This window comes from Amphiprion ocellaris, chromosome 5, assembly GCF_022539595.1.
Source record: "Amphiprion ocellaris isolate individual 3 ecotype Okinawa chromosome 5, ASM2253959v1, whole genome shotgun sequence".
NCBI classification, from domain to species: Eukaryota; Metazoa; Chordata; class Actinopteri; family Pomacentridae; genus Amphiprion; species Amphiprion ocellaris.
The window spans coordinates 5,489,005-5,509,127 of record NC_072770.1 but is presented as its reverse complement, the minus strand read 5'-3'; the positions used below and the strand labels follow the sequence as shown (position 1 = coordinate 5,509,127).

General features: G+C 38.9%; 1 protein-coding gene across 1 annotated transcript in view; it reads right to left on the bottom strand.

Annotated features, from left to right (window-relative positions):
- Positions 1 to 16,566: 16,566 nt before the first annotated feature.
- The window catches only part of slc2a1b (solute carrier family 2 member 1b), a 28,581-nt gene continuing 25,024 nt past the window's right edge, over positions 16,567 to 20,123 (bottom strand). The window contains exon 10 of the mRNA XM_023287582.3: positions 16,567 to 19,480. Coding sequence (XP_023143350.2) covers positions 19,280 to 19,480 — 201 coding nt within the window. The 3' untranslated portion in view covers positions 16,567 to 19,279. The remainder of the gene's footprint in view (positions 19,481 to 20,123) is intronic.

The following is a 20,123-nucleotide window of genomic DNA, read 5'->3' as shown; positions in this document are numbered from 1 at the left end:
AGGTGGATGGTCAGTTCCCTGATGTAAGCATCTCATCTAAAGATGGATTTAATTCTAGCACATTTAAAATCAGTGCACATTTCACATTTCATTCATCTAGTTTATTTATATTTGGGTCCCTCTCAGTCATGTATTCATAGTCAACTGCTGATCACCCTGTTCTTGCTTTCTTCACATAGTTGCATGGCTGCCCTTTGGTTCATCTCATTTTCTGTCTTTGGATAACTTCCACAAAAGCATGCTGGGATAGCCTCCAGCCTTCTGTGAGTGAGTAAGAAGAAGTGGCCATGGAAAATGTAAATGTCTGTGTCCTCTTTTTGACTAATGTTGATATGAAATGCACTAAATAGTATCATAACAGAACACATTCTGTCCCAGAGGAGCCACAAAGAAATCCTAAAGATGATTCACTTGTTGTTTTAACAATTTATCCTCATTCCAGTTCACTTTGCATATATCAGCAGACAGCACAATTGAAAAGAGGAGGGATTGTGCTTTGCAGTGCAGCTGATTTAGTGGATATTGGTAATTACTTTGCAAAGAGACCTTGGTTAATGACAGCTTTTGTTATAGTTCCTGTTTTTTTTTAAATGCAAAATAGCCAAGACACTATCTATCTATCTATCTATCTATCTATATCTATCTATCTATCTATCTATCTATCTATCTATCTATCTATCTATCTATCTATCTATCTATCTATCTGTCTATCTGTCTATCTATCTATCTATCTATCTGTCTATCTGTCTATCTGTCTATCTGTCTATCTGTCTATCTGTCTATCTGTCTATCTGTCTATCGGTCTGTCTGTCTGTCTCTGTCTATCTGTCTATCTGTCTGTCTGTTAAAATCTAAGTGAACATTTGGAGTTTTCAGTTATTTTTCCTTTGCTCACATTTCATTTTGCATCATATTTGCATTTTTAGCATCTCACTGATGTTCTCATCCAAAGCAGTTTACACTGAGGGAACCAGCAGAATACATTTCCTAAACTTTCACTTGTGCCAATCACTACCCCTCCCATTAGTGCACTGCATGATAAATATATATAAAGTTCAAGAGCTGAACTGAGGTATGGGCAGCTTTATCCATTTCAAGGTGACAGAGTTTTGGATTTCTGCCATGTCCTCGCAGTCACCTGAAGACCTGAAGTTCCTATGCGATCTTCATCAGTGCATGTGCAGTGTTGGCTGAGCTGTACTACAATCCCACTGTGGGTCCTCTGGGACTAAGGCTGGTGGAGTGGAGGATGGGAATCTGGGGCTCACTGTGGCAGAGCTGCTGAATTATTCATGCCCCGCCCCCCCCCAACCCTGCTTGCCTCCCTTCCTCTCTGCAGTGCATCGACTGAGACCTCCATAACAGTGTGAATGAAAGATATCTCTCTCTCTCCCCTTCACTAAATCTTAAATGGAGTGTTCTTTGTTGGTTTTTACAGCAATTTTTGGGAGAGCAGCTACTAGATACAGCCACCATGATACCACAGAATAGTACAGGTGCAGAAGTTGGACCGAATTTACACCCAGAGGTGATTTCTTTTTGTTTTTCCAAGTGCAGCATAGATCACACGTTTTTAAAAATTCAAAAGAAAGAAAAAACTTCTTCGAAATCAATATTTCTCACAGAAACAAACACTGCACAAATCTATTACTTGCACAAACACGAGTTTATGTGAGACGCTCAGATGTGAGGTTGGTGTTAAACAGTGGCTGAGCTACCCTTTTATAAATATGAGCCTCTAAATTTGACTGACCTTAGAAACTGTGGAGAAAATGGACGTGCTTGAGGGAACAATTGTACTTGTTCCTTCACATCAGCCTCCTTCAAAATGTCAGATTTGCTTTTCACCTCGCAGACACAAAGCATCAACTGTACGTGTCCACCCGCCCAGTATTAGGCCGACTAATGAGAATTAGTTTTGCTCTACATTAGTATTCAACAGAGTCCTAGGAACTCCTACCTTATTAGCAAGATTCAGCACAGGATGCTGTTTTGAATTCTACGCCAAGTATGTATAGATAGATAGATAGATAGATAGATAGATAGATAGATAGATAGATTTTTATCTCTAAGCTTTATCTAAAAATCAAACTACAAAACAATAGGTGTTTGTTCCATCTCTCACTGTGTTTTCAATGCATGATAATTTCCTTCATGTCCATAGAGCAGTGGCTCCCCCCCACAATGGCAGTATCCTCCTCACCCTTTTAATGTCCACTTCATCTCCTCGCCCACCGATGCCCTGCTGCTGTTCAGCCATTTGCTTCCGACACTTCGCCGTCTCACTCCCTCTGTCTCGCCCTCTCTCTTCATCTCAAGGTTCATTTGGTCGTCATGTTGCTCACACTGTGTCAGTCCTGAATGTCTCAAGCTGTCACAGTTTGTCACAGTTGATGCGCGGTGTCAGAAATAATTGCTGAAGATAGAAAATGAATAGCAGCATGTTCTCAGGCCATGTCGCGCTCTTTCTCTCCCCGCCTTCCTGCTCTCACTGCGGGGAGGTCATTAAGGTACACTGAGCTGTGAATAGGAAAGACAGGAGCAAAAGGGTTTCAAGCTTGTTATACATACTGTAATTAGGATTTTGGGAATTATGGTTTTTTGACTTTGTTGATGCTTAAAGCAGTATTTCAACATTTTGGGAAACAGGCTCGGCTGCCAACATTTTGAAAAGATCGATACTCCAATGTGTAATATAACTGACAGCTTAGCTTAATTTGGCATAGGCTGTGTTCAACAAAATCTCACCATCAATCATTAGCATGCTGTATTCATGTTGTTTAGTTTGTACTGAAGCTGAAGTGCAAAAACAACAAATTGTGATTTTAGTCTAAAAGTTCAGCAAAGCCTGGAGTGGAAACCCCTATAAAAGCTCAAGTTGCAGTTTTTTGTGTGCAAAAATACAACAAATATGACATTTTATATTTTTATTTGCAAATCTGTAGACAATTAGATTGTTACCACTTCCTTGTTAGAAAGCTACACATGGAACTAAAGCCAGCAGGTAGCTCAGCTGAGCACAAACATGACAGGTTAGAAGACAAATGGAAACAGACAGCCTGGTTCTATCCAAAAACTGAATTAAAAGGGTCTTCTTAGAGTGATAATTCAATGAATTCTTAGCAAATAACAATGTGTGTATATCCCAAAATGGCGAATAATTCCTGCAAATGCTTTGAATATGATTTTGCTCTGGGATTAGTACACAAAAAACCTTCCCAGATCTACTCAAAAAAGCACTTCCTCCCGTATAGTTGGGCAGCAGCGTTGTTTACTTTCCTTGCTTTAAATGTTGCTGTTTGCTTTCTGTCACTGGGGAAATTTCACATACAGTCTCACAGTCTCTGCGCCTTTCATTTCCAGCCATTTTCATTTTGTTGGCTGCTGTTAGCAACCATCTGGCACCCAGAGATTCTGGTGCAGTGGTGTTTTAAGGGTTGAGGCTCTGGATTACTGATAAGAATTTGGAGAGTTTGAGTCCCAGAATCACTAAGCTTCCTCTGTTGGACCTTTGTGCAAGACCCTTGACACTATTTTCTCAGGGCCATTTTGTGACTCACCCTGTGCTCTAACCTTGGCTTCCTAACAAGCTACGATATCCAGAAAACAATTTCACTGTAATGTCTCAACGGTTTTGATTAGGCACACTGTTTGCTATCAGGAGGGAGATTTTGAAGGAGACTTTTCCCTCCATACTTCCTTGAGTGCTGCTAAAACAATCACTGCTATCAAGGCTGACAAAGTTCAGCTCAGTGTGTGTGGACTGACTGTGCACAGCTGGATAAGAAATGATGAGTCTATAATGAACATGCAGATTTCTTAATTATAGCACCGCAGGACGTCAACTATAGTTGACATTTTCATGCAAGGCTGTTTGATCCAGTGTTCTATGCTTTATTTATTTATTTGTATGTTTGTTTGTTTGTTTCTCTGTGTGTTTATTTTTGTTTGTTTAACCTTTTACTACCTGATGCAATGTAGGCATACCTGCATCTTTTTGATTGGTTTTGATGGGTTAAAACTTTCTGTGTTTTTAAAATATAATTCTGGGTTTATTAGAGCTTCAATAATATTTTGAGCATCATTCAACTTATTATCTATCTACACTGCCTGTCCACCACTTGGATTTAACTAAGGAAATAGGTAAAAGCCTTCCCTTGGATAATTACTGCAGTGATGAATGTGTTTCAGCTGCAACAACTTCTTTAACCCTCGCTGATGCAGTGAGGAGCTTCTCATTTCTTAAATGTTGGAAGACATATCTTGTGGTCATGGAAAGGATGTTAATCTGTTTCAGAAGGGTCAAATTATTGGCCTGCATCAAGCAAAGAAAACAACTAAGGAGATTTCTGAAACTACTAAAATCAGGTTAAGAACCATCCAACGCATCATTAAAACCTGAAGGTTAGTGGTGAACCATCATCTTCAAGGAAATGTGGTCAGAACAAACTCTTAGATGATCGTAGGAAATCAACAGGTGAATTCATGCTAAGTTATGTTAAATAGTGAAAGTAAGCGCATTTCCACATGCACAATGCAAAGGGAACTCAAAGGATTGGGACTAAACAACTGTAGCTCTAAGAAAATCACTGATCAGGGAGGCTAATCAGAAAAAAAGGCTTCAATTTGAACATAGAGATTGGACTCTGGAGGAATGGAAGAAGGTCATGTGGTCTGATGAGTCCAGATTTAACCTGTTCCAAAGTGATTTACGCATCAGGGTAAGTAGAGAGGCAGATGAAGTGCTGTACTCATCATGTCTAGTGTCTACCAGCCTGTGGGGGGTTAGAGTTATGATCTGGGGTTGGTCAGATTCAGCAACGTTATGTTCCCAAAGAATGAGGTCAGCTGACTACCTGAATATACTGAATGACCAGGTCTTTACATCAATGCAGTTTTTCTTCCTTGATGGTATGGGCATGTTCCAAGATGATGATGCCAGGATTCATGGGGCTCACATTGTGAATGAGTGGATCAGGGAGCATGAAACATCATTTTCACACATGGATTGGCCTCCAAAGAGTCCAGACCTCAGCTCCATTGAGAATCTTTGGGATGTAATGGAGAAGATTTTGCGTACCATCATCTATATAAGATCTTGGCAGAAAATTATTGCAACTCTGGACAGAAATAAATGCTGTGAGATTGCAGAAGCTTATCAAAATGGTGCCATGGTGAATGTGTGTCATTATCAGAGCTAAAGGCAGTCCAATGAAATATTAGAACGTGCAACTTTTTTGGATGAGCAGTGTATTATTTATTATATTTACCATAGTTGTGTGTACACACAGTGTAATAAGGGATAATTAAGACATGTCTCACATTCAGTTTTATCTGCATGCTCAACATAATCTCATGAGACGAATGGCTTCCTCTTATTGAAGTATCAAAGTTATACTTCACTTAAAGATGCTTTTCTAGTATTTTCTTGAGCAACCTGCAGAAAGAGATGATTTATGAAGTCTTGCATTATCAAAGCTACAGATTCAAATATTGAAACGTCAGCCCTTGTGTTTCCAACAAAATGTAATTAAGGAAAACAAATTACTGGTAGATAAGCATAATTTCTAGGAGACAGGGTAGGAAGAGTGGAAGATTCCTTGCAAATGGACTTTACATTTTTGTCTTAGTTTTGAGCAAATTTCCAGTGTTTTGATATATAGACAGGAGAAGCCAGGGATCAGACTGGTAATCCTGCGATCAGCTGACACCCCAACAGCCTACGTCAGCTCATCTGTGTGCATGCATTCATTTTTTATCCTGTATATTACTGAGTATTTCATCTTCATGGTATGCCCCACCAATACAAATAACTCCTACTAATAACGAAAGATAATTTCACATGGAAGAGATTGAATTGCCAAACCTGTGATGAGTGGACAACCTACACTACCATCTCAGCCATAGCATCTCAGAATGCATAGCATGTATTCCAAAAATCTTACTTGCTGCATTTCCTTCCTCTTCATTATCATAATGGACTTCGTCATGAGGGAATAAAAAGAATAAAGTGCTGACTTCAGCAAAGAAGTCTTGGAGGTGAAACAAGAAAAATCAAAAGCGCACAGACTCCTGCACTTAATAATTTTTTCTTTATTTTTTTTTTAATTACAATGACATTGCAGCACCTGCAAAACAGTTACAAGCTGAATTACTAGTGTTTGATAATGAAAAATTATATGCTGCAGAGAGAATGCTCAGCTTAATTTTTAATGTAACAAACATCCCTATTTTGACCTGGTGTTCCTTTGGGAGTACAGCTAGCAGGACTGAATACAAATTGCTGTCTTTGTTATTGTTTGATTCCTCTTCCTTTCCACTCACTTGCTTCTGCGATCCTCTAAACCAGCAAAACCTACATGTTTTTAATTTACACTGCTTCCACCTCAGTTATCACCAGCATCCTATGTAAAAATGTTCTTTAGACTCTGTGGCTTGACTGAGCTCCATCTACCTGGATTGAGTTCATGCTGAGTTCATCATCCTGAAGCCAAACAGCATATAAGTAAAAATAAATCCCAAGGTCACAGTGTTGGTGGCAGAGTACCAGAGAGAAAACAGCGCCTGTGGCAGCAGAGAGCAAGGAGGCGGGAAAGAAGACTTAGAGATGGCAAAATCACCGGGGGCACTGGGCTAATGAACACACCACGGGAGCAACAATAGCAATAACAACAGGAGGGCTCAGCTCCTCGAGGATACTTACTGTGTATGTGTCATTTATCCTTGATTTAGCTTCACATTGGCAGAGCAGACATATTTATTTGTGCTCCTATGCTTTTTTGTATGTTTGTTTGTTTCTTAGTCTACATTTGCAGTGTGTCTTGAAATGAATCTCAACCAGACTCTGCTTCACTTCCTCTGCTTTTGTGTTAATACGGAGTCAACCATCAGGTCCCTTTGGAATAACAAGAGGTACATGGCTGTGCACTTTTCCCTTCTCTATTTGTCACTCACACTATCATCATAACACCATAATATACAACACTACAGAGCAGCTCTTTATGAAGATGATGTTTTTCTTTTCTGGTCTTGAAATCAGCAAGCAGCTACATCCAAGTTAATATTGTATAAATGGCCCATCTGTCCATCCATCCATTATCTATGCACCGCTTAATAGAGTCGAGGGGGCTGGAGTCTATCCCAGCTGACTTAGGGAGAAGGCAGGGTTCACCCTGGACAGATCACCAGTCTATCACAGGGCTACACATATAGAAAAACACGCACACTCACATTCACACCTACGGAAAATTTTTGAATTACAAATTAACCTCAGCATGTTTTTGGACTGTGATAGGAAGCCGGAGGAAGCCCACACAGGCAAAGGGCAGAGAACATGCAAACTCCACACAGAAAGATCTCAGGCCCAAGGCACGGTGCTAATCGTGCTAACCACCCACCCAAGAATGGAGGAAGGACCAGCTGCAAAGGGCCATGCTGCTGGATTCGAATCCATGTGTCAGGGACTATAAACTCTGTTATGGGTCACTGTCTCAACCTCTTGAGCTGCCAGGGTGCCCCATATAAATGGACAAATGGCCCATAATTTTAAATACTGAAAAAACAGGTCCATGGATATTTTTTCCCTCAAGCATCAATGATACCAGTATTAATAAATAAATGTGCCACATCTATACAAATGTGTGGATGAAATGCAAAAAATACACCCTTCATTTAGTTTGCACACTTATGCCTTCCATAACTGTATGAACCCTTTTAAAACTGTCTGCACATTTCTGAAAATGATATGATCATGTCATATTGAGGCACCGTTCTCCCCAGAGGGTTATTTCCTCACATTAGTCTCCTCTACTGGGAGAGTTGGGGAAACTATTACAGTTTAGAGTCCTAAAAGTATCTGGGGATGAAATGCAAATGCTCAGCAGAAGCAAACATGAGGCAGAAGAACGAGTCAGTTAAGCATCTCAACTTAGAGACGCACCATTAATGCAATTTCTGATTACTTATCATAAAGCAGACAGAAGAAGCTTGCATGTAAGGAAGAAAATTATCATTAAGCTGCTCAGTTTTACAGTTGTGCAGTGAGCTGGAGAGACAAAGCAGAGAAACATTCAATAACAGTCAAAAGTCAGTCTACTCAAAAGGACAAATCATTTTTAGTTTCAGCTAAAATAAGCCTATTATTACTCCACCAAGGAACGTGGCGGAGTTATGTGACGGTCGGCGTACGTTTGTCTGTCCATTTGACTGTCCATCTGTATTACATAAAAACTTACTTTTCGGGAAAGATCAGAAATGTCACAACTGATTATGTTGGTGAACTATTTGATCAATTGTTCCTTGTAACTATTATATAAGTAGGACTGCAATCATGATAACATAACTGCAGTCCTACTACAAATCGACCGCTGTTGACTTTTCAGGACTCATCCATCGGAAATGATACAAGAAACAATGGATTAAATTGTGTGGGTGTTTCTGAGTCCCATCAAGTCCTGCCCATATTTAGGTCATGCGATCCGGTAGCTGTACATAATGTGCACATGCATAACATGTGCCTGTGCTCAGCGCAAGGTCATTTTGTTTGTGGGTACACTTCCAGTCAAATGTTTGGACACACCTTCTCATTCAATGCTTTTTATTTAATTGTATCATTTTCTACATTGTAGATTGATACTGAAGATTACCACTTTTTTGTTTACAACATAATTCCATATGTATTCTTTTACAGTTTTGATGTCTTCAGTATTAATCTACAATGTATAAAATAATTAAATAAAAACCATTGAATGAGAAGGTGTATCCAGACTTTTGATTGGTAGTGTATATCTATATTAAATGGTCACATTCTATGTTGCCGTGATTTCTGATCATCAAATACTATTAAATAAATAGATGCTGCATTAAAAAAATGCTGCATTTCTGACTTTGCCATATGGGGGAATGAACCACTTAGGCGGAGTACTGCACTCTCTGAGTGATTTTCGAGTTATTATTATTATTATTATTAGTAGTAGTAGTAGTAGTAGTAGTAGTAATAGTAGTAGTAGTAGTAGTAGTATATCAGAGGAAAAACTGTTTTCAGTGTGGTATAAAATTTACCAAGCACAACAAAAAGACACAAACATCTGAAAATAATCTACAATAATGATGTAGAGGACATCCAGATGCCATATTACATATTAAATCCAAAAAGACTTTTAGTATGTAACAGGTTCACACTGGAAAACTGAAAAAAATATATACAGTTTTACAATGCAAAGAAATAGAGGAGCTGGAAAAATATGGGTGAAAAAATTATGAATGGTGGTGAAAAGGCTTAAGGAAGCTCTTGTAAATCACTAAAAACAATGTGAAGTTTAGTATTAGTGTTGGCTTTTTCATTCAGTGTAATTAATTAATTGATTTATTGTGTAATAACTGCTACAGGAGCATGACATAGTAATTCTCTGCAGTACATACTGCAGAGATTTACTAGGTCATGTGGATTTAGGACCTTATCTCATGTCAAGGGTGAGACCTACAATAAACTATACACATTACTATACAGCACCATCCTCAAGTCAAAGATGAAAGTCGATCTTTATGAGACAAAACAACCCTTTAAAATGCCCTGCCTGCCCATGAAAATCTGACTCCATTGATTGTCATCAATGTCTCAAATAGCCACAAGTCTTGTTTTTCTAATCAGAAAATTACTTCCTGCAGCAAGAGATACGATGAAGCAAATATTGTAGCACAGCATGAAACCCTAGAAAAGCAGGAATGAACCTGTTTCTGTAATAAGTATAAGATGCCAGGAAATGGGAAAATTATATTTCTGGTACTCATTAAAATCTAGACTCCTCAAAGGTTTTATTCCATTTGGAGGCCTGTTTAGCTCATAGTTGTGAGCAGCTGCAGCCTGGTACTAGCTGTGAGAGATTAGTATCTATGTATCAAAGCACTTGGTGGTGAGCAAAACACTAAATGATTAAGTTTTGTCCTGGACTCTGGATGTTTTATTGAATTAGGCCCAGTTTGTTTTTTATTTACTTAAATTTTCACCTGTAGAGAAAAAAAAAACAGTCTGTAAGGTCAAAAGGAACAATCTTGTGCTCTATGATAAGAGATACTTTTTAAAAATACAGTAAGTCTTCCTGCCCACTGTAACAGGTTGGTGTGTGAAATGAAAAGAGAGAGATGCTCCTTCTTCATCAGAACTGCAAATTAGAGCGTAAATAACTGATGTTACTGAACTGTAGCTGCAACTCTACCACATTTGATGCAACAGAAATTAAGAATAACAATGCTACATTAATTTTGACCAGAGTTGTACCATGCAGGCTCTTCAGTGAATGCATTAAGCTCAGCAACCTTCTAAACATGGCAGCAGATTTAGTTTTAATAGGAGATATAGACTGGTCCTGGTACAGGGGCCTCCAGGGCAGAAAGGTTTAAGTGCAAGAGTTAATTTCTACTTAAAAACAGACTCCACACAAAAACATCGTACTTCCATCCTGCCAGATAATAAGTCTTATCACTGCAGTTGGATTTGTTTCAGTGATCAAAACATCCCATCCTTCTTAACCATTCTTCAGTCTCTTTCAGCTGTCTCCTATGCTGACATTTATCGCTCAGGGAAGGGTTACTGGGTGCACATTCACTTGTCAGAATCCACCTGTTTGATGTTCATTCTCTTGTGAAACCACCACTCTGTTATTATTGGCTGCTGAGCGCTTTGCCCCGCAGCAAATAGGGGTCAAACATCGTGTTCAAAGCCAAATGAACAGCATTTTTGCGCTCATTCTTTTTCTACATTTGCTGATGATCCCATTCTGCTCACAGCCAAGTTTTATTGTAAACTAATTACTTATAACGGCTTCTGTCTCTTCTCATATGCAGTGAGATCACAGGAAGGTTGGAGACGCTGCTCTACAGAGACATCCCCACGCCTCATGTGTTTGCTAAATTTTTTATCTGACTGTCTTGTAATACCCTTGCTGGATTGACTTTCAATCAACACCCATACTTCTTGACACACATCCCACCTCCTCAATATTCACATATCGATTTCCTGCAGGTCTCATTTTCATCACCAGTTAAATCCTTTTCATTTAACTCACAGCTGCGAGTTTGTGGCTTCTGCATGCGGATTTATTGACAGAACAGAAACTGAATGCATAAAAAATCAGCTGCAGAGGCCTGATATTGATTTGTAGCCTGGTTATATAATCCACGACTCAGTTGCTTGGAAACTTTAGGACTGTTTTCAAGCTTTCTAATAGCTTTTAATCTGGCTTCTCCCCAAAAATATAAATGACTAATATTTTGTAGTGAGATGAGCTCATCTAAAACTCCAAACCATCAAGAGCTCCACAGTGACAATATGTTTTATAGCACGACTGCAGGATTAGTGAGCAAAGAAAACAATCAAACGCAGAGACTCCAGTGGTCACAATAATTACACATGCATGAATCTGAGCTAGTCCGTGGAAATTGTGGAAATTTGCTTTTTAATACGTTGGGCGCAGCATATCTTATGCCCCCTGAGGATATCATCCCCTCCCTGCCTTCCCTTCTGTGAAATCTATAATGGCAAGACACAATGCAGTGTTACAGTTATATTTAACAGCAAACATGCCTTTGAACTGCTTGATCCTATCCATCAAGGAGGAGGAGGGATTCTATGTGTAATAACAGCAGAGGGAGATATGGAGGCAGCACCAAAGGTCCCGTGTAGTGAAGGCGTTTCGGCTTTGTTCCACGTTGGAGGTTGTGGCTGTCTCACTGTCTGTCGAGGCTACAAACGCTCATGTGCCGGGACATGATCAAACATATTCAAATGCTTGCATTCGCCAGGGCCTCTCCTGTATCTCATTAGTCTGTATATGGCTCTTGGCGACCTTGAGAATTGTTTAAAATTCACAGGAACAGACCAGGACTTAAAAATGGATTTTGATTTGTTGGCTCTCTGCTATAAAATGCTTCTCTGCAAACAGTTTAAACCCTAAAGGTCACAGATGATGGTAAATTATTACGCTCTGATGTTTGCAGGTGTGTGGTGCTGCTCGGGAGAGAAAGACCGTCAGATAAAAGGAAAATAAAAAAGATTGTGGTGCTGAGATTTAATAGATGTCTAGGAAAAGGCACACAAATGAGGTGATACCTCTGCCCTTTAGAGACAGCCGGAGGACACGAGCGAAGTGAAGCATGTCTCAAACAATGATAAACCTAATCTCATTCATCTCGAGGTCATCCACAGAGGTTAACATCAGCTCATTTTCTTCTCACTGACCTCACTGTCAGGAGCAGCCAAGAACACTCAAACCACCAACAGGACTATATGCAAATGTGCTTAAATAAGCAGAACATTTGGCCTTTCCAGTGTCACAACTGTTGTGTAACAGGTTAAACTAAAATGTGAGGCCTTAGTTTGTGTCATAGACAAGAGATATAGACTGGAGAGAGAGGAAATAGAGACAAATTATAGACTCAATTATTTGTGATGTTGCCATCTTCAAAGACTTCTTTGAAGCCAGTGAATCACATCTGGTCTCAGATCATGGCAAAAGAATGGTGTCTTTTTTGTATTTGTGTTTATTTTAAAGGACACTAAGAAATAATTTTTAAAAAGACTTCCTTTGTCCAGGTTAATTTTCTCAATAATACACTTCTTCTTCACAGTTGTAACACTAGAAAAGCACTCAGAGAGTGCAGTACTCTGCCAAGACGGTTCATTCCCCCATATAGCATTGTCAGAAATGCAGCATTTGTTTATTAGTTATTGATGATCAGAACTCAAGCTATGTAGGGATACCGAATTGTGTGACCTAAATATGTAGTGGGTGGCGGGAATTGATGGGACTCAGAAACCCCCCCACAATTTAATCAATTGTTCCTTGTATCATTTCCGATGGATAAGTCTCAATAAGTCCGCAGCTGTCGATTTGTAGTAGGATCGCAATCATGTGATCATCAGCAGGCAGCTGACATAGTGTTCACTTGTTGTCATAGTTACAGTGATGCCATGCCACTGTCGCAATGATACAGAAATCTTTAACAAATCCGTGGATCCAGACTATAAAAATGAAATTTAGATTTCTTTTAATTTTACCCCCTTGTTTTATTTTTTATCCTTTTATGTCTTTAATGTAGCACTTTGAGATTTTGCGTAATTGAAAAGTGCATTACAAATAAAATGCATTATTATTATGTGTAATTAAAGTCTAATCACTTGGTCCTTGTGTAATTTCTGACCTTCCCTGAAAATTTCATCCAAATCCATTTGTCCATTTTTGAGTAATGTTGCTAACAGACAGACAAACAGACAGACAAACCAACAGCAATCGTCATATAACCTCCACTTTGTTCCTTGGAGGAGTAATAACAGCTTGAGATCACAGGTGTATGCAAAGGCATATTATCAAACTAAAAACATTTGGTTGTAGTACATCATTTCTTTCCTTCAATTTTAATTTTACTTTATCTGACATTTAAATTTACTTAGGCAAGATAAAGGCAAGTTTAGAAAGCTATCGTTTTTGTCTGTCAGTACTGAACTTTCAGTTCAACTGGGCAAGTTAGACTCGGTGTGTTTGTTCCACTGTTAATATTGAATTAGTAAGCAAACTGTCTGCCTAGTGTTTGCTGAAGCTGAAACCTTTTTCTCTGCCATGTTTGAATAAAGAATTAAGGAGCTTAAAGAGGCAGTGCAGGAGGGCAGAGCGAAGAAGGAACATAGTGTCTGCCTTGCCTCCTTGAAAGATCTATGTCCACCTGTCAGTGCACTATAAAAGGAGAGAAGAACATTTATTTTGTGAGCTTATTGCTAAACATGGTCACAATCCCAGAATGTCTGCTGGTGTTTCCAGTTTCAAACTTGCCACTGTTTACCCCCATCAAAGAAGTCGTCTCTTTTAAAAGTAATTTTAGACCCATTTCTGTGCTGCAATTTTCATCAAAGATTTTAGAAAAAACAATCATCGCCACCCAACTAATCTCTTTTATGAATAACAATGAAGCCTTTGAAAAATTTCAATCTAATTTCTGCTCCCTGTCAAGGTCACCAATGACCTACTTCTTTGCAGCCAATTCTGGCTTGGACTTCATTTTAATTCTTCTTGACCTCAGCTCAGCCTTTGATACGGTGGATTGATGATATCTTAATCAACCGCCTGAAGAATTTTGTTGGTATCAAAGATGTGGCTCTGTATTGCTTCATTTCTTGTCTTTTGAACAGTTTTTTGTCTGTAATGCTTGAAGATGCCTCCTCCTCTTGGGCTCCTTCAGTTTGTCGCGTCTCCCAAGGGTCTATTTTGGGTCCCCTGTTATTTGCCATACATATGCTACACATGGGGCAAATCATTTATGACACCGATATGCAATGCAGCACAGATGACACCGAATAATGTGTCCTGATAAAATGTGGCACCACAATTGTATCCTTTATCATGTCCTGCTTCACTGAGATCAAAAATTGGATGTCCAAAAATTTCTTGCGGCTGATGAAGTCCAAATCAGAGGTAATTAGAATTACCTCCTGTGGTTCCAGCGCTAGCATCATTAATAATTTCTCCTTGAGTCTGGGTGCCTCATCCAATAATGTTCATTAAGCTGTATGCAACCTACATGTTATTTTTCGACTGAGAATTGTCCTTATGTGGCTAAAGTGGTTCTGTCCTGCTCTGCCAAGTTGAGACGACTTACCAAGGTCAGGTCATTTCTGTATTTGGCAAACTTTGGAAAGATAATTTTTGCTTTTATTTCTTCCACGCTTTACTATTGCAATGCAAGACAAGCAATCACATTGTCCCAATCCTTACTACTGAACTGGCTACCTATGAATTTTCAAATGGATTTTAAGATTTTATGGCTTGTTTCTGAAGCCTTGAATGGTCTAACTCCTGCCTACTTTTTCCCTATGGGCACGGTCGTTGATTGAGATCTTACTGTAGGGCCAAATCTTTATTCCTGTTTTGTTGCCAAAGGTGCTGTCTGGGCACCTTGACATGTGGAAACTCCCTGCCTGGAGTTCTCAGGCCAGCAACTCAAATCTCAGTTTTACACTTTAACATTTGACTTTTTCTTAATCAAGGCTAATTGTTATTTTATCTGGTCTTATTTAGGGTACAAGGTCCCCATGTGTCTTTTCAGTAATCAAGTAAGCTTGAGGTGGGGAAAAAGCAGGTTCCCCAATAAAACTTAAAAAAACTCTACTAGAATTTTTTAAAAATTACTTAATTTATTTTTTTTTACATTGTTAACATTAACATATCCATATGGTGTTTTCTATACAGCCAAATAAGCAGCCATGTATTTCAACCTTGAATCTACAGCATGCCAGTGACAATCTTAAAAACACGTATTCGGGCATGCAGGATTTTATACATAAGAAACTTAACGACATAATCCTGTCAGGTGAGGTTTCCTGTGTCATTGTAATCATAATTTGCCTATATTTGTCACAAATACATTACAGCACTGTGAAATATTGCCTTTTTCGCTTATCCCAATCGGGGCAGAGTGGAGGGTCAGCCATAGTACAGCATCCCTGGAGCAGGAAGGGTTAAGGGCCTTGCTCAATGGCCCGACAGCGGCTGCATCGGGGTTTGAATCACTGACTGTAGGCCAGAGACTTATCCGTTGTGCCACCACTACCCCCATTGTTTTTTCTTCAGAATTAGTTTCTAGTACGAACACGTATGGCTGAACAACTCCAACACTACAACTTGCTGTTACAGCGTTTGAGCTGATGTGCTGAAGCTGCAGCGAGTGGGGAGGGGCAGATGGACAAGCAGGAACTTCATAGATATGCACATTGTAAAGTAGACAACAGTGTAGAGTTAAATCTAAGCCATTTTAACCTCCTAAGACCTGGCGTTCGCATACTACAGTTCAAAAGTTTGGGGTCACCCAGGCAATTTCGTGTTTTCCATGAAAACTCACACTTTTATGCATGTGCTAACATAACTGTACAAGGGTTTTCTAATCATCAATTAGCCTTTCAACACCATTAGCTAACACAATGTAGCATTAGAACACAGGAGTGACGGTTGCTGGAAATGCACCTCTCTCTATGTAGATATTTCATTAATAATCAGCCCTTTAAAGCTAGAATTGTCATTTACCACATTAATAATGTCAAGACTGTATTTCTGATTAATTTAATGTTATTTTCATTGAAAAAAAATGGTTTTCTTTCAAAAATAAGGACATTTCTAAGTGACCCCGAACTTTAGAACAGTAGTATGTGGACATTTTTTTTCCCCAAAAAGCGCATATTGTTCATAATAATAATGATAATAATAATATAAAATATAGTAAAAAAGAATAATCAGATGTTCGATATTAACCGATTATTATATTTATTGGTTATTCCTTATCCCAAATAACTAGAAGAAATCTAAAATGCAAGCCCAACCAAAGCTCGGGTCATAGGAGGCTACGGCAGGATGAGATTATTTTCATGTGAACACCTTCTAAATATGTAACTTTGATACACAGAAACAAGCTTTTAGTTTGGTTTAATCAGCAACCAGAAAGGGATTCTAAATGTGATAAGTCAGTAGAGTGCAGTCGCAAGTTGTCATGCATTTGTGCAAACAAACTGACCCAACAAAGTTCAAATCTGTATGCATGATCTCTTTTATTCAGCCATTCATCATTTACGGCACCATCCATCACAAATCCATTTAAAATTCCTCAACAGAGGAACATTCCAACACCATACACACACGTTTTTATTATTACAAATATTAGAATAGGCTCTGTGCACTAAAATGAAAACACTACTGAACGCAATCCTTACATGTCAAATCCGAAATAAAGTTATAATAGTATTATTAGGCCTCAACAACATCTTCAGGTATCAGATCAGAAGGCTAGAGAAAGCAGTGAGGAATCTAAAGGCATGTAGATGTAGAGCACTACAGTACTGATAATTTATCTATTTAAAAAAAATGCAAAAAGTTAAACATGATATAAATTTGGAGTGAGTGACGCTGAAGGGCGTTACACATTTACATCATACAATTATTTAGACTGCAAACCCGACCCACAGGCTCCATTAAAGTTCAATGCCCAAGCAGATTTGTGAATCTATGTGTATAAAATAGTCTTGATATTTGCTATAGACATCAGTAAAGAGGGGGAAGTGCATCTTTTGGTGCCACTGTATGATTTTGCTGGTGAAGATATGAGAAAGGCACAGAGAGTGGACGTTACAGTGCTTTCCAGGACGGGCAAGGTCACCCATCAAATGACAAATGATGTACTAGAAATATCTATTATATACAATAACTGACACCTAATTATGGAATGACTAAAAGGTTTTTGATTGCTGGGTTGGATGAGGATCAACGTCCTCATCTGACTATGAATAACACCATATTAACTCAGTTCTCCGGAGCATGTATGCAAAACATCTGTGTCTTGCCGCAATAGATATAAACTAATTCACACAATTCCATTTCAAAAACATCAAGTAATTCATCAGCAGTACTTCAGTCTCTCTTTAGTAACAAAGTTTCCACACTGTGAGCAAAAACGAAATAATAAATGACTGGATCAACCTCAGTGTTTGTTTAAAAATATATCGCTCTGAATAATAGAGTGCTGCTAAAGAGATAATGTTCGTCAAATATTAAAGAGAAGACAGGTTCAACAAGTGATACAGCAGTGATTGATGGCAATTCGCACAGCTGGGGGCGGTGACAGGTTCTTTTCACCAGCTACTGTTTAGAGGATTGTTCACGACCAAAAGAAAGAGAGACACAATACTGCAGAATTCAGTACTCAAGGAAAAAAACAAGCCGTGCACCACAGAAACAAGTGTTCACCTCCTCAGACACATATGCAGTGCAAGGACTTGTGTTTGACCCCAGATGGGTGTGAAGCACTTCCAGGACAATGAAAAACATTCCTAAAGGCTGACATTCATTTTGGTCCACGTTATTTTTTTTTTCTTCTTCTTTCACTTTTCTGAAGATGCTTCGTATTCGTCACGCAGAAACAGCAGCACTCTGCTCCTGATTGCGTGATAAGACTCGGACAACCCAATTCACCTGAGTCTGGAAGCTCCAAAGGTAATCTCAGCTGAGAAAAACTCAGAGAAGTGAAGATCCTCCAGTGACAGATGCTTTCAGTCTGGATCAGGCCGTTCTGACCTGAAACTGTTCCAAAGTGATAAGGCTGAAAGGCTGAGGAGGCGGATTGTTTTAGACGGCACTTAAACTCGTAAATTTTCTGTTTTTTGGGTTTTTTTTGTGAGACTGACTTTTGGTTTTGTGGCTGCTGATTGTGAATTGTGAGTGTGTCCTTATCTCATGCCATGGTAAAATGGATAGATGATTTATTTATTTAACTTCACTGCTGAGTTCAGCGCTCTGGTACTGATCTATGCAGATACAGTTCTCCGCTTCAACTTCAATTGTACTGCTAAAAAGGAATGATGTCAAAATACAGGAATGGAAAATGAATTTCTCTATTTGTCATCTGGATATATTTTCGTCTTTATGTCCAACAATGTTATGGAAAAAAAGATATTTTCGGTATTCAGCATGTCTTTTCAAACAAAAATAATAAGAAAAGGATAAAATAATTAACATATGTGTATATATATTGTGGAGAGTTAATCTAACAAATTTCATTAAGGACATTCAAATCCTCATCCCATTAAAACAACATATCACAGTTGGTATTTCTCATAAAAAGGAACATATACAACTTATTTCCTTTCAGTGAAGCAAAAGGTTCTTTTTTAAAGGTAGTGCCCCACCTGGTGGAGAGAGACATAGTGAAGCTGTGCAGCATCTACAGTGTTAAGGTCTACAGTAATACAGCATTACAGTATGATCAATAAAAAAGTGTTTTGAACAGTGAACATATTTTTACAGCTACAGCGCTCCTTAACCAGATAATGACAAACTCCCTGTATTGTAACAGGCCACAAAGAACAGCATAAGCACATATCAGTAACATAGTGAAAAAAAGGTATTAAAAAAGGGCTGGTTGATTGATGCAGACACTCCTTTTCCTTCTTTAAAAATATCTTTAAAATATTAAAAACCTTCCCCATCTATCTTCAGTTCCCCTCTCCACGTTTGCCAGGCGACACAGTGCCCATCAAGTTCTTGTTTCTTCGTGTGACATGAGAGGAGCGGCAGAAGACGTCATGTTGGAGAACCACACAAGTCTGTTCTGTGTTTGGTAATGATGACCGAAATGTGGTGACAGTGTGAAAATTACTCTACCGGTGGATCTGTCTACGTCTAGTCAGCAGACCCTTCTCCTTTGCTCGGTCTGAGAAAGAGTTTTTGTTAGGAAGTTTAGAAACAGTCACTCAGAGCTGAGAATCAGCTCCCAGGCTGTTGAGCTCCTCTGGCGAGTGCTTTTCTCCCCCTGTGACTGCTGTCTGGCGGAAGCCGGCTGCGATCTCGTCAAACGTCCGGCCCTTGGTCTCTGGCACTTTGAAGTAGGTGAAGATGAAGAAGAAGAGCAGCAGCACAATGAAGATGACAAACACGTAGGCACCACACAGCTCCTGTGAAGAGACGCGGAAAAAAAACAACAGTTTTTCAGCGGCATCCTGACAGGGTTCAGTCCTTAGATGATCTGACAGTGAAGATGTGAGAGTGATTTACTAATTTCTTAGAACATCTGAAATAAAAAGAGCAAAATAAAATTTGATCCAAGACTTCGATCCTTCATAATATTTTCTAAAAGTTTGCTAGCTTGAACTATCAGATTAGGGTGTGTATTTTAAATTAATTACTACTAGTGGAAGCTGTTCACTATTGCTCATTAAGGCCATCTAAAAATGTAACCCTCTGAACCCCAATACCTGGGATATAAAGGCATGAAATCTTTTTAAAATTGCCAAATTTACACCTGTTTTCAGATCAAGAAACTGCAAACAGGAAGAACTGTCAAAAGGAATGCGGTGTTGGTTTGTCTATCTGTTAGCAACGTTACTCAGAAAAGGATTAACGGCGTTAGAAGAAAAATTTCAGAGGAGGTCAGAAACAACACAAGGACCAATTGATTAGATTTTGGCAATGATGCGGCTTATAGTCTGGACCCATGGATTTGTTAAAGATTTCTGTATCACTGAGATAGTGGCATGGCGTCACTGTAACTATGACAACAAGTGAATGCTACATCAGCTGCCTGCTGACGATCACATG